General features: G+C 42.8%; 1 protein-coding gene across 1 annotated transcript in view; it reads left to right on the forward strand.

Moving 5' to 3' along the window:
• The window catches only part of LOC104537478 (golgi-specific brefeldin A-resistance guanine nucleotide exchange factor 1-like), a gene marked incomplete at both ends in the record, with an annotated part of 32,775 nt that extends 18,386 nt beyond the window's left edge, over positions 1 to 14,389 (forward strand). Inside the window, 15 exon segments of the mRNA XM_010180372.1 lie at positions 1 to 50; positions 878 to 1,046; positions 1,231 to 1,442; positions 2,127 to 2,225; positions 2,642 to 2,836; positions 3,194 to 3,380; positions 3,826 to 3,966; positions 4,509 to 4,597; positions 6,280 to 6,482; positions 6,919 to 7,042; positions 7,343 to 7,468; positions 8,057 to 8,139; positions 10,370 to 10,606; positions 11,538 to 11,631; positions 14,213 to 14,389. The exon segment at positions 1 to 50 is cut by the window's left edge and continues 31 nt beyond it. Coding sequence (XP_010178674.1) covers positions 1 to 50; positions 878 to 1,046; positions 1,231 to 1,442; positions 2,127 to 2,225; positions 2,642 to 2,836; positions 3,194 to 3,380; positions 3,826 to 3,966; positions 4,509 to 4,597; positions 6,280 to 6,482; positions 6,919 to 7,042; positions 7,343 to 7,468; positions 8,057 to 8,139; positions 10,370 to 10,606; positions 11,538 to 11,631; positions 14,213 to 14,389 — 2,186 coding nt within the window.
• Positions 14,390 to 14,876: the final 487 nt, after the last annotated feature.

A 14,876-nucleotide genomic window follows, 5' to 3' on the forward strand; every position in this document is an offset into this window, starting at 1 on the left:
CTTCAAATGAGGCCAAAGTCACTGAAAATCAAAATCGGCCTGAACTCCAGGTACGTGGATATAACTTAGGAAGAAAAGTTCCTACTCCCAGTATAAGCAGTTGTGAGTCAGCACGCTTACTCTATTTCTGCCTCTTTTTTTTGGCCATGGGTGTGTATTCTATTTCAAGACTTAGGGTCAGCATAAAACATGATTTGTTGTAAGTTATTTGTAAATTAACAAACATACATTCAGTCTTTGTTTTCTCGTGAGACCCTCCCCATTGGCTCAGAAAAGATAACTGCAGCCCAGCAACGCACCTATGTAGCTAGTTGTACTCCTACTGATACCATTAACCTTAATTAAAGGAGAAACTGTTAAAGGGAAACACAGAGGAAATCTGCAGAACTCTATTATATTTAGTGAACAATTTTACTTGAGTTTGTAGAAATTCAGCTGTTGGTGTTGGTGCATGTGCATTGCTGTTGCTGTGAAATGTAACAAACCTGTACCAAGACCTTTGTCAGTCAGGGGATGGCTTAGAGAACCTTTCAGAGCTGCAGATACTTTAGCAAAAATACTAAGAAGGCGTAGACAGAAATAGTGTGCTGAAATTTTGTAGCATTTAGAACCAAAAAATGACCCAAGTCCTAACCTCAGGGGCAGTAAGAACTGATAGGTTGTAGGAGTATCTTCGAAGTAAAGTCCTTAGTCACAACCTACAGTTATGTAAAATAGAGAACTAGATGGAAATGAAAGGTTAGAGAGGGTTGCACATTATTTAGAGGCACTCTCTTCTCATGAATTTTGTTTTCCTGCTCCTCTTCTGTTAGCTTGTCTAGTGCTTGTTAACTGTTGTTTTGCTTCTTTCATTCTCAAATGACTGATATCAATGAAGAATGAAAGTCTGAGAGAGGAGAAAACCCAGTCAGCTTCTGTCGAGTCTATCCCTGAGGTCCTAGAGGAGTGCGCATCTGTAGCAGAACATTCTGACTCTGCCTCAGTTCATGACATGGACTATGTAAATCCCCGAGGAGTAAGATTTACTCAGTCTTCCCAAAAAGAAGGTGAGAGGTGGGCAGTGTTGCTGAAGTCCTTTCTCCTTTCCACTATTCTGTTTCACTTTCTGCTACAAGTTTGATAAGCTCCTGTTTGTCAGCGGACCGGTAACAATTTCATTTGTAACACTTGTTAAACACCTGCAAAGCACAAAAGCAAAGTTAAGAGTGCTAATCTCTCTTTTTCCTTTAGGAGCCGCACTGGTCCCATACGGGCTACCATGTATTAGAGAACTGTTCCGCTTTCTTATCTCACTCACCAACCCTCATGACCGCCACAACTCTGAGGTGATGATCCACATGGGACTGCAGCTGCTAACTGTTGCCCTGGAGTCAGCACCCATTGCAAACTGCCAGTCCCTCTTGGGACTTGTGAAGGAGGAGCTGTGCCGGCACCTATTTCAAGTGAGTCTGGTTTATTCTAGCGTGGCATACGGCACTGGGGAGTCAGGTACTAATTTGCATCAATTAGTCTATTGGAATTTAGTATTCTGAAGTTTGGCAGGTCTGTCTTCATATAAGCTCTGTGCTGCACTGCAATGAGAGGTCTGAATTGCACCAGTGAAACAGTGCTTTTGCAAAGTTAGAGATGTTGTCAAGTGCTATTTTCTTCAGACCAGGGCCAAGAAGGAGGAAGGTGATTTGAGTGAACTGTTACTGTGGCATGACACTGTATTTGATGTAATTGTTTCTGAGGTAATTATGGATGCACGTTACCAGCTTAATAGTAGGCAGAACCACCTTTGGAGTACCAAGCTATTAATTGCACAAGGGCCATCTCAGAGGCAGGTCGTCTCCTAAGTTCCTTCTCCACTAAAAGGATCTGCGGGCTTGGCAAAAGAACAAAGTAATAGTTGAAAAGTGCTACCACAAGCAGAAGGGAATTAAGTATATTCATCCTCACTAGCAAAAAGTGAGACCACGTGGTTGAATAAGAGATTGTTTTTTGAAATACCATTGCTATAGGAGGCAATGTGTGCATCTCCAGGCTGTTGTAGGTGATGCCTTCAGTGCCACAGTACTGCTACTTATAGTACATGATGTAAATAGCCTTTGTAATTCTTAAAGGTTTTTTTGTTTATTGTTTAGCTACTGAGTGTTGAACGGCTCAATCTGTATGCAGCCTCCCTCAGGGTATGCTTTCTTCTCTTTGAGAGCATGAGAGAGCATCTGAAATTCCAGCTGGAGGTGAGTTTTTTGAATATTGCTGGGTGCGTAGTAATAGTTTATTGGGCTTCGGTTAAATACATGTAGCTGGGCAGTAAGATAAAGTCTGAATATCAATTTACCTTTGTATAAATGGTTCGGTGGGTTATAGGTAGGCTGTATAGGCCTTTTTCTTGTTGGGATAATGAAATGGCTTTTAGACTAGTGTACTGCACTGCCTGCCTTCCTACTGTCTTTTTAGAATGGTAAATACAGGTGCACTGAATGGCAGAACTATCTGAAACCTTTTTACACCCTCCTGCAGAATGAGCCATCATTAAAGATGGAGTGTCATGTGGAAGGATGAAGCTTAAATCTATTTCTGTAGTCCTCAAAGCTATTCACTATCCTGCTTTGCTTTTCTTTCCTTTAACTGAGCTGCCCTGTGTTTCTGCCAGATGTATGTCAAGAAGCTGATGGAAATAATCACTGTGGAAAACCCAAAGATGCCCTATGAAATGAAGGAGATGGCTTTGGAAGCCATCGTTCAGCTGTGGAGGATTCCTAGTTTCGTGACAGAGCTCTACATTAACTATGACTGTGACTACTACTGCGCCAACCTCTTTGAGGAGCTCACCAAGCTGCTCTCCAAGGTGCTGACCCGGGGGCAGCCACCCTCAGTGGGCTGAGGGAGGGAGGGAGCAGTGGGGTGCCAAAGGAGAAGCCAGTAATGCAGAACCTAGTAATGGGAGTGGTCGAAAGATTCGGGGTGAGCAGTCTGTAGAGATGGAGGCAGCCATTTAACATTGGAAGCAGAAGAGGAAAGAATAGACGTGATGCTTTAATGATGTTATAGCAGATAAACCATCAAGTATGTGCTAGAAAGCTTTGTGTGAAAAGTTTAGGGTGTTTTGTTATATGCTTTAGACTTCCCCAAGCTGTGGGGGGAAACTTCCTTCCTACATTATGGTGAGGGAGACCTGAAAATTGACTAATATTTTATTTCCCAGAATGCCTTCCCAGTTTCTGGGCAACTGTATACTGTTCATCTGCTGTCTCTGGAAGCGTTGCTGACAGTGATAGATAGCACTGAGGCACATTGCCAGGCCAAAGTGCTGAGTAACATACATCAACAAGAGAAGGAAGTTGTCAAATCCAGCCCAGAAACCATGAACAGCGCCAAAGAAACAAGCAATAGTAAGATCCCTTTCTCTGATATTTTGATACTAAGCTTAGTCTTGTGTGCTAAACTTGCAGATCTCATTTTGGTAGCTGATATAGTAAGTTCCTTAAATTTAAAGTTCCTGAAAGTTTTCAGTCTTTCTGTTGCATGTTTTATAACCACAGGCTGATGTTGTTAACCTTGTTATTTGTAAAATATACAGATATTAAAATGTACCCCTCATATGAAGCGCATATAAAGGCTATGTCAAGACTGGCAATCACAACAGAATGAGGGTGTGCAACAGAATTCTTGTAGATAAAATACTGAGGACACTGAGGAATCAGTTACTGAAGGGAACTCCTTTAAATAAGCACATGTTCAGTTTAGAGTGATCAGTTCATTATTTCTCTGTTGCTAGCTTTTCCCTTGGCTTATGGGTTTATGTATGGTGTTTTTTTTTCTTTTAAACTTCTACAGATAATGAGAGAGTACTCAGTGAAGGAAAGTCTTCCAGTGCAGTCTCAGAGCCAGTTGGGCCATGCCCTCCCACCAGTGGGTGCCTTATGGCTGACCAGATGAAGGAGGGCTGCATGGAATTGGAAGGAGGAGGTGAGGCGGGTAAGTCTCCATGGTACCCTGACACCCTGAGTGTGTATATGCTGAGGGTCCTGGCATTTGCTGACCGATCCCGCTATGCTATAGGCCATTATTTAGCTATGGTGTGTTCAAACTTGGAAGGAGGTGTGTGGTGAATATTCGTCTATTATATGTGTGCTGTATATGCCTACTAACTGTTGCATTTCTTCTGGGAGGGGGGTTAGATCTGATGGGTCACTTTGGGGCAGAAGTGTGTGAAATTCATACGAATGCTTCGTATTTTTAAGTAGTCAGGAGCTCTCTAGTAATGTAGGTAGTCAAAATATCCAGAAAATTAAGTCTTGTGAATGTGTGAAATTGTCAGGACAAGAAGCTACTATGCAATTATGCTGAAGCAAATGTGGGTGGGAGGAATGTAGTTATTGAATAGTAGGAGTGTCACTGGCATTTGCAGGGCAGCACATTGCAGCAGGACTCCATGACTGAAGGTTATGATGGGATGCTATAGTGGGCTGGGTGCTACTCTGAGGGTAGGGTTGACTAATGATGCTTTGTCCTTCCAGCTGAGAAGAGTGTCTCCAGGAAGCCTACTCGATTTTCTTGTATCCTTCCAAGCCCTCAGGAACTTATGCAGATTAAGAATAAAAAGAAGGTATGATTTGGAATATACTACAAATGGATCTTTGAGCGTTCTTCTTGTTTCTTATCCCATGTGGGCTTTGCATGACTGGTTATATCTCAGAAATTTTGAGTTCTAATCTCTGCTGATAAGAATTAAATAGTCACTGAAAACCCTGCTACACTGCAGAGACAGAGGGTTCGTTAAAGAAAGTTCCAGGTGGCCCTAGAAAAAGGGCAGTGCCTTACACTATGGCAGAGGGCAGAAGGATGTTCATAAATCTCTGTTATTTTGCCAGGGAAAACCCTTTCCTGACCCTGAATCTGCTAATGGTTTTATCCTGGGTATGTAAACAGGGCACACAGAACATTTGGCTGAAGTAATGTTGATGGTGATGTGGCACCAGTGTGTTCTGCTTCCTTTAACCTCTGAAGTACTAAACATTATCACAGCTGGGAGGAGGAAGAAAGCGAAGAAAGCTAAATAAAAGCAGAAAACAAATTATGCATCAAATGGAAAGCTTTCTTTGATCTTTCCAAAGGCAATGACCAGAAGCTCAGAAGCATAAGACTGACATAATTACAAATGCAGTGCAGACTGCCAACAGCCTTGTCTCCTTTCAGATGGTCGTAAGAAGTATAACCAGTCCATAGAATACCCTAGGGCTTTGGTTACCAGATTTACAGCTGAACAGGAATGCTGCTGGTGTCATGCAGTCCCTTCAGGCCTGTTATACCAGGGCAGCACATGGCTGTTATTTTGTTAGGCCCTCACTGGGGCCTTGTGCACTCCATGCTACTTCAGTGTCTGTGTTTCACTTCAATTTGAGGATGTTCACACAGGCAGAGGAAGCAGAGAACAGAGGCCTGGTGGCTTCTGAGGTACTGAGAAACCCTGGGGAGCTAGTAATCATGATGGTCACGAATTTAGTTCACTAGGTCATCGCTAGCAGTTTGATCGTGATAGGAGCTAACAGGGAACTGACATTTATTCTGGTGCCTTAGCAAAGTTCATACAGTTGTTTGTGCTTTTGGTTTTTCTGAACACCACCAAGAACACTCAGTTAACCCTTCCTTAGTCAGGTGTTTTATTGCACTGTGACTGTGGTACTGTCTAGTTTCCTAAAATAAGAGTCAAGCAGGACAGAGAAGTTGATTTCCCTTCAAAACCAAAACCACACCTGGTCTTCCAGCCTACAGATAGCCTTGCCATGCTGGAATACCAGATGTTCCTGAGACCATGACTCACTAGCAGGATGTTTTCTGGTTCTCAGTTAAAGCATTTGCAGTACTTGCACCTGCTGAAAAGGTGCCACAGATTCTTACTGCATGTCTCCTGGCAGTGAGGTAGAGTATGGGAGTCTGGAGCCAAAGGGGACAGAAAAGGGCATGGAGTAGTGCTGCTGTTGTAACTCGGTACAGTTGATCTTGCCACATGTCTGCATTTCATCAGGGGCCTTCCTCTGCTCTGTTTACATACTAGAGCAGGCAAGGCATTTGGGGTAGCAGAACTAATGGTGTTATTTGATAGTGATTCCTTGAGATCAGTGCAGGTTTTCTGGCCTTACTTAGCCTTGTTGCTGGATTACACAGTAAAATAAACTTGATCATGTTGAGGTTGATCTATTTTCTACTTTGCTTTTGGTTCAAATGCCAAGAACAATCTAAATTAAGAAATGCACTTCAAGCTTGTAATTATCAGAATGTCTCCTTCAGCTCCTGATAACCGGCACAGAGCAGTTCAACCAAAAGCCAAAGAAAGGGATACAGTTTCTGCAGGAAAAGAACCTTCTTGCCACCCCCATCGACAACAATGAGGTGGCCAGGTGGCTTCGGGAAAATCCTCGCCTGGACAAAAAGATGATTGGAGAATTTGTGAGTGACCGTAAGAACATAGACTTGCTGGAAAGCTTTGTTGGGTGAGTATCTTTCTTGTACCTCTTTAATCAGAAAGGGGTGAAAGTTAAGAGTTCAGTGATAAAAAAGCGATAGAACAGCAGTTCCTGGAGGCATTGGATTTGTATCTCTTGATTCTCTGTGTACCACCATGCCTTAATGCTATGCATCTCTTGCATATGGTAACACCTTAGATACATATAATAGTATCATACTCGAGGTTCTTTCAGAAGGGCCAATGTCTGTGAAAACTGGAGAGATGATTACATACATAATCAACTGTAGGATTGTTGAGACTCTTTTATTGGTTTTTGCCTATTCATGGTATATTTCTTCTCTCCTTACCCTCTGCTCTTTTCTCTGTTCTCTGTGGCATCTGGTATTGTGATGCTGAAACAAACAAGACTGTACCTTTCCCATCCTGTTTCGGTTTCTCATTGCATTTCATTTGTCTTGCAGGACTTTCAGCTTCCAAGGTTTAAGGCTGGATGAAGCATTACGACTTTATCTAGAGGCTTTCAGGTTACCAGGAGAGGCACCTGTAATCCAGAGACTGCTGGAAGCCTTCACAGAACATTGGAGGGTGTGTACTTGGTGGGCAGAAAGCTCAAAACTGCCTTTCTTGTGCATCTGCTTGCCATGCTGGACATGTCGGATCAAACTGCCTATATAAGCTGACTGTGCCCTGCAGGCAGCAGTTGTTATTTTGTAGGAGATGGCAGTGGCACATAGATTTACGGGGTGCTTTTTGGAAGCTGGTGCCAGAGCCTGGGGTTTTTGTTTGACCCAGAGATGATTCAGTATGGTGGGTAGGAAGATGGTTGTTTTGGGTCACTGATCGCCGTTCCTGTAGGACTAATTTGTGCATATATTTGCCTTACAGAAATCAAATGGGTCCCCATTTGCTAACAGTGATGCCTGTTTTGCCCTGGCCTATGCAGTTATTATGCTGAACACTGACCAGCACAATCATAACGTCCGCAAGCAGAACGTCCCCATGACTCTGGAGGTGGGTGTTACCAGTGTGGGCACCTAGCTTCTCTGGTTTTGATAGCAATGCGGTACCTGTTTTTATTGCAGTGGCATTCTCTTTTTTTTTCTGCTGGCATTCATCACTCAAGTTCACAATAAGCTGGTGTGCAGCACTGTAGTTGTGTACAGTTGGAGAGGGGGCAAGGGGCAGTCTGAAGAAATATGACCTTAGCAGACAACTTGCCAAGTTTGTCAAGAGGCTTGTTTGTGTGTGAGCAAACTGTATCCTAAGACATAGTGAGAATGAGAAGATTATTGAACCACTGTGGGGTTCTAGAGAGTTCAAGTCCTGTGAGTGTCAATGCAGTGGTACAGACCTGTCATTTTGATGTCTAGCCTCATGTGTTACGCATGTGTCTCTGTTCTTTCCTTGCGAGCAGAGACAGGGGTTGCTGCACACTACTGCCACTAAGAATAGCATTTAGTCTTTGAACTTTGAGGCTGCATGTTAAAGAATGCAGGAAAGTCTCCTTCTGGTCTCATAAAAAACAAGTGGAGTACTGATCCTAACCAAGCAGTTACAGCTGGAGACATTAGGAATTAACATTGGTGTAACTTTTTTCAGGAGTTTCGGAAGAACCTGAAAGGTGTGAATGGAGGCAAAGACTTTGAACAGGACATATTGGAAGACATGTACCATGCCATCAAGTAAGAATCAACCGGTCATCTCCTTGTATGCAGAGAGCAAACGAGATTTGTTTGGTCTGTGAAACCTCTGGAGAGTAGGGAGAGAGACTCACTGATCGTGTGCCTGTTTGCCTCAGACGAACTTCCGGCTCCATGTGGGGCTGTGGTAACAAGCCTGTCATAATGATTGCACTGGATTTGTATCTTTGGATTCTTGCCATGGTATCTTAATCCACAGAGTTTAAGCTAAAGTTAAAAAATATATTACTTCTATCAACATGCAAAAGAATGGCTGAGCAAGACCAGCATATATGAAATGCTGTATCTAAGAAGGCTCTGTTCTCTGGACCAGGCATTTAAGCGTTTTAAAAACTTTTTCTTTAGTACTAGAGGTATAGTATCTCATCCCCAGGACAGCACTGGCACCCTGACATATCATGTCCAGGTCTCCATTTCATGTGTTCTGCTTTTGAGCTCTTCATATAAGGCTACTGTCTGCACCAGTCTCTTCTGACAACCCTGAAGCTCTTGGCACACTGACCAGTATTTGAGGAGGATTCCTGGTGGCTGAGGCCCTTCTGTGCACAGACTAGCTCTGGGCAGGGAGCTTTAATATTGGCTCAGAAATCTAGCCTATCAGTAAATCCAGGCCCAGCCAATTTGTAGCTGAGAGGATTACATCTCTGAGGAATCAGGATGCAAGACTGACTCTCAGCTGGTTTCAGTCTGGAGTGGCAGGCTGTGACTCTGGCTGGAAGCAGGGCAATGTGATTGGGCTGATCTGCCCTTTTGAGCCTTCTCTGAGAAGGTGGTGATGCTGTCTGTACTGAAGGTATAGAAGTTCTTCACATGGTGGCTCAAGCTTTTAAATAGAGCCCTAGTTTTGATTGGCCTCTCTCTCTTGAGGGTGCTCTTAATGTTTTGAGTAGTAACCTGAGGATATCCTCATGTCTTTCAGTTATCTAGTGCCTTTGTCCCAGTCTATTCCCCTATCCCCCTTCACCAGATACTTCAGCTTTTTCTGTGTTCTATGGCTAAAACAATGGTGTATCATTTCAGTATTGCTCCATCTCAGATACATTGCCCCAGTGTCGTAGCTGAGATTGGGGAACTGTTTGTTTTCTTTGTGTTATTGGGGTGGGGGCGTGGGGGAATGGGACTCTAATCTGTACAGAGTAGTGCATCATCACTTGGGGGTGATGCATTTCACTAGGCATTTCACTTTTGAGCACAGTTGAATTTCCTGAGACTTTCCAAGTAAACCCATTCACTTGCTTCTGTTCTGTAATAATGAAATATGGATTCTTAGAAAAAAATACACTATTGACTGCAAACATTTTCTTTCATGGTGTCAGTAATGATTGCTCTTGTCAAAATAAGCAGGCACCCAAAACGGAGAAGAGCTTATTTCTTATGCATAAATCAATAGTTGTTGTTAGCACATGAAAATTGCTTCTTTGGCAGCTGAAGCGTGTTCTTTTTTGATTGTTACAGAAAGACCTCTGCTTTTCATGTTGGCTGCAGTATACTATCCTTAGTAGATTTGGTTGTTTGCAGAGGGTTCTCTGTTGTGCAGTGTTAGCCAAGTCGAGGGAGTATGTATTTAGGCTTGTTAGATTTTAACTGGGATTGCTAGTGCTGCATTATAGTTTTATTATTGTATAGCTTTTATCCAGTTAGAGTAGGGAGCTGTGGTACCTTGGTTATGAATCACCCATCATTCATTTGGGTTCTTGTTTAGTTTTGTACTACATGCCTTTCCCTCTGATACTTGATTTTGGCATAATATGAATATTTGCATTATTCTTATACAAAGGCACTCATGCCTGCAGTTGATCGCAGTGGTATAACAATTTATTTTTTTGTTTATCTAGGAGTAATGAGATATGCAGAGCACTCTTAACAGGATGAGAAGTGGAATGGGGGCATGCAGTTATGCCAGTGTGCTGTCCAAAAATTCCTGTAATTTAACTGCAGTATGTGTTGCATTTGTGCTTGTAGTGTTAGGTAGCTGCTGCTTCAGTACTATCATTACACAGTTGCTGCTGAGTGCTGCTGAAAGCCGCTAGACTTTATATTCAGGGTATGGGGAAGCAGGCAGGCCTAGGAAAACAGAATGTTTCAGGAGCTGGCAAAATCACTCCAGAGTAGGTACCACTTAGCTTTGGGACCGTATAATGAAAGACACTGTGTAAATGTTAGGTTTGGCTCAGAATGAAAAATTCAACCTTTCTGCCTTCCTTCCTTGTAGAAATGATGAGATAGTGATGCCAGAAGAACAGACGGGCCTGGTGAAGGAAAACTATATCTGGAATGTCCTGCTACATCGTGGTGCCACTGACGAGGGAATATTTCTCCATGTGCCTCCCGGAAGCTATGACCATGATCTCTTCACCATGACGTGGGGGCCAACCATTGCAGCACTTTCTTATGTTTTTGACAAGAGCTTAGAAGAAGCAATCATCCAGAAGGCTATCTCTGGTTTCAGGTAACTCTTGCGTTCATTAAGACCCAGAAGAGTTAAAGTTTGGCTGTGTCTCCTGTTTACCTGCAAGGGACATCACAGTGAAAATCAACTGTTACTTTTCCTAGCAATTGAAGACCATTTTATTGTGACTTACGGTCCTCTAGCTTTGTTCTGTCACTTGTATTGATGCATCCCATCTTAGCCGCTGCTCTTGGTTGCCACTCCCTTTCTGGCGTGACTGCTGTGTAACAATAAATCAAAGTGCCAGGGGGATGTATTTTTAAACTCCAACCTGGTTACATTTAGAAGCCTGCTGACATAGCTGTGCTGCTTAGAAGTGAGGGGGAAAAATTCTTAACTTGCCCAGTGATGCTGGCAAAATCCCTGTATATGAACGAAACTTCTCATGTGTATGAGGCCATAGCTGTGGCTGAATAAGATGGGGGATTTTTTTTTAATTTTTTTTTTCCTTTCCCAGATGATCAGTATTCAAAAAAATTGCTATAATGAGAAACCGCACTGGAACAATCTTTGGTCATGCTTGCATCCAGACCAAATGTTGCCTTAAGCATTGTTTTAAAGCTGTGTTAATATACTGCTGTAGCTATGATGTCTTGGAAACTGGACCTTCAACACTACCCCTGATCTCAGCAACTCTCTTGTATGTCAAGACAGGAGATGAGGGATATTGGCTCAGGTGCAAGTGGCCTGTCTGTTTGGACTCACTTCTTGAAAGTGATCCTTGGCATCAGCACAGACAAATATCAGGATCTATGGATGAGGACTGAGATTATTTAAGGGATAATAGTAGTCTTCTATACATCAGCATTCATTATGAGGGGTTAGAGAGGGAAGTCTAAAATGTCAACAGAGAGGCTCTCTGATTTGCTGTCCTGTAGACAGACTTACCTGTGCTGACTTATTACATTATTTTCTGCTTTCTTCTTTCCAGGAAATGTGCAATGATTTCTGCTCACTATGGCCTTAGTGATGTGTTTGACAATCTCATAATTTCTCTCTGCAAGTTTACAGCCCTCAGCAGTGACGTAAGTTTGAAAGGAGGGGAAAGAAGCATGGCTTTTAGTGTATCGGAGATCTCTTCCTCTGTTAAGCAGTAATATTTGCTTATTTAAATTATCACTGTATCTGTAGGTATCTTATCAGCCCCTGCCCAGAGTTTTGTGGAGGAGGCAATGGAAAGTGTGCAGTGAAGTAGGACTTCCATAGGACAGGTACAGAGTGCACACGTGGCAGTTTGTGCAGAGCAGAATGCCATGATGTAGAAGTGTTTATTCCACCTACTTGATCCATGATCCCAGGCAACTTTATGCATTTCAGCTATTGGATATTTAGTTATAGGGCTTATGTGGTACCAAGAAGGGACTGTTTTGTGAGCTGTTTTTCTGAAGTGTAGGGGCTGTGCATCCACCAGCATAAAGAGATTAGAAAAACAAATGCTTTGAATTGTCAGTTTGTGTGTGGAGTCTGGTAATAAGATCAGCTGTTAGCCCCACTTTTGGAAAGCCCTAGAGACTGTTTCCGTGGATTATATTATGCAAATAAATTCAAGATGCAGTGGTTGGTGTAGGCTTTTTTTTGCCCAGATCTGTGTTACAGCATCTGCCTGTTTTTCCCCAAGTTGTTTGATAGATAGTGTGTGGTGCACCATGCTTTGTGCTAAGGAGAAGGTGACAGCAATTCCTTTAAAGGGTCAGAACTCACAAAGAATCTCACAGCATTGCCCTGAGAATCCAGTGCAAGACCCACAGTGAGCAGAACAGAATTTCTACACATATAAAAAATGGAAACAAGATCATTCAAGACTGAAAGGATGGGAGTAACAAGGCAAAAACTTTTTTTTTTTTTAAATCCCTTGAAGGGATAGCAGAAAGGGAACGGTTTTGCAAATTAATCTAGTTAATTGAATTGTTTGCACTGGATGTTTTGTATCACTTGCATTCTGGCATTTGTAGTAGTGAAAAAGTACAAGGTTGACTATTAAATGACAAAGAAATCCCAAGCCGTGGATTCGCTTTAGATTCCCTCTTCCTCCACAGCTCACAACAGTAAAGATGAAATACTTGATCCTCTCCAGGCATACCAGACCTTGAGACTACCAATAAATAACACAAGCGGAGGAATGTCTGCCATGAAACAACTGTTTGACACAGATTTACACAGTAGAAGCAACTAGACTAAGCCCTTAGAACCACCAGCTATTGCCAGCTGCATCCCATCTAGTTGTGAGACTGGAATCTGGAGCAGTCTGAGGTCGTGTAAATTAAGCAAGCATATCTTTGGGTTATGACGTAGAATCAGGGACTTTTGGATTTGAAGAAGGCTGTGAGTTCTTATATTTGGCCAGATTCCAAGTACACCAATTACTTTCTGCTGTTCTAAATTCCTGTAAGGCTTGGAGACAGTTGTGGAATATGACAACTGAACAAATATTTGAGAGACAGACTGGTGGAAGGGAAGAAGGAGGGGCTGTCTTTAGGGGCTGAGGAGACAAAACAAAGAGCAACTGTTAGAAAGCAAGGGAAGAACATCAAAGTGTCACTTAGCAGCTAGTCACTTCCCAGGTCAGATCATCCTGGTGGTAAGGCATCCTCTTCAAGCACTGCAATTGCTATGCATGACCACTTTGATTGGTAGAAGAGGAATGGAAAGGAACGTGGAGATTTAAGAAGAGCTAGTGCCCCACTTGATCCACAGTTAAGACTCACGCTGACTCAGTGTGTAAGTAGTACCAAAATCCCTGTGTGTTTTAATTCAGTGGTTGTGGCTTGTTGCCATAGTGCAAAACCAGGCATATTGCTGTTTGCACTCTGAGACTTTGGTGATGTATGTATTCATGTGCTTTCCTCATAGCAACAATGGAAAAAAGTTGTCACATGTCTGCCAGACTTCCAGACTGGCATTTCTAGTGGAGTTCACCTCTGAGTCAAAGGCTCATTTTGATAATAGTTTTGCCAGCAGTCTGGCTGAAGCAGGAGCTAGTTTTTCTGAACTTCAAGTCTGAAATTGGAAGAGCCACATTTTCAATCCATTCTGTCTCCTGTCTTCTCTCTCCTTTCTGGATTGCTTTAAATTACTTAGCACAGTTTTTGTATTTTGAAAAACTGTGAGTGTGTTGAACAGGTTATGAGGAATTGTGATCCAGCAATTATTAGCAGAGGCTCTATGTCAGGGTTCATCACTCTTATTTTGAATCCTGCTTTTAAGTAGTGGCAGGAGTGATTTTTGCTTTTGGCCTTCTCTAACAGTAGAGCAGAGTACTTGCTGCTTCCAGAGGAGATGTACTTTTTGTAGAAGACTTGATCCTGGAATGAGTTCCCATAGCAGAATATATCAGTGTTAGTGAGTTTTCAGCAAGCACTTTCAAAGTGTTCTGTATTGTTGTTCTTGGAGAGCTTATGTCTTGGTCATTTTGTGATTCAGCTTGTATCAGGTAAGCTGCCTTGTCCTTCTTTTAGTGCAAAGTGAATATGAGCTGAGGAGTTATCCAAGCATTGTACACAGAATTGTTTTCTTTCCTGTAACCAGTTCTGAACAGTCTGCCCTAATTTGTGTTGAAAAGAAAACATCTCTTGCTGACCGATTGCCACCCCCTCTTCTTTCCTGCAGTCTATTGAGAACCTGCCCACTGTTTTTGGAAGTAATCCCAAGGCCCATATTGCAGCAAAGACTGTGTTTCAGTTGGCCCATCGCCATGGTGACATTCTGCGGGAGGGCTGGAAAAACATCATGGAGGCCATGCTACAGCTTTTCCGAGCAGAGCTGCTGCCCAAGGCCATGGTGGAGGTAATAATAGCCAGCCCATGGGTAACTGAAGAGTAGAGCAGTGGAAAGCTGGCTTTTCGTAGAATCTGTTCAGAGAGAAGGAGAACTCTTTTGCAAAGGTCTGGCTTTGGTAAAGTGTGTATGGACCTAGGAAGCCTGCAAAGGGTGTAGTGTTCAAGTTACGTGCAGGCTCCAGCTTCTTTCATAGGGTTTCATTTTTTTCTCATTTTACTTTTTGCTAGCATTTATTTTACTCAAACAGATTTTGAATATTGTGCAGAAGGAGGACATGCTTATAGGCATGAAGTATTGGAGCACAGCATTGGTATTGCCAGACGAGGGTGACCCTTCACTGAAAGGGTGAGGGGTTGAAGAGCTGGGGTTGTGTCGTGGTTTAGGCCCAGTGCATAACTGAGCACCACGTTGCCCCAAAAAGGGCTAGTCAAAGTGAGGACTGGGAGGGCTTCTCACCACTTCAGCAGGTCACAGGCAAAAGACAGACTCATCA

Source organism: Mesitornis unicolor, unplaced genomic scaffold (genome assembly GCF_000695765.1).
Source record: "Mesitornis unicolor isolate BGI_N332 unplaced genomic scaffold, ASM69576v1 scaffold5433, whole genome shotgun sequence".
In the NCBI taxonomy this organism is placed as follows: domain Eukaryota; kingdom Metazoa; phylum Chordata; class Aves; order Mesitornithiformes; family Mesitornithidae; genus Mesitornis; species Mesitornis unicolor.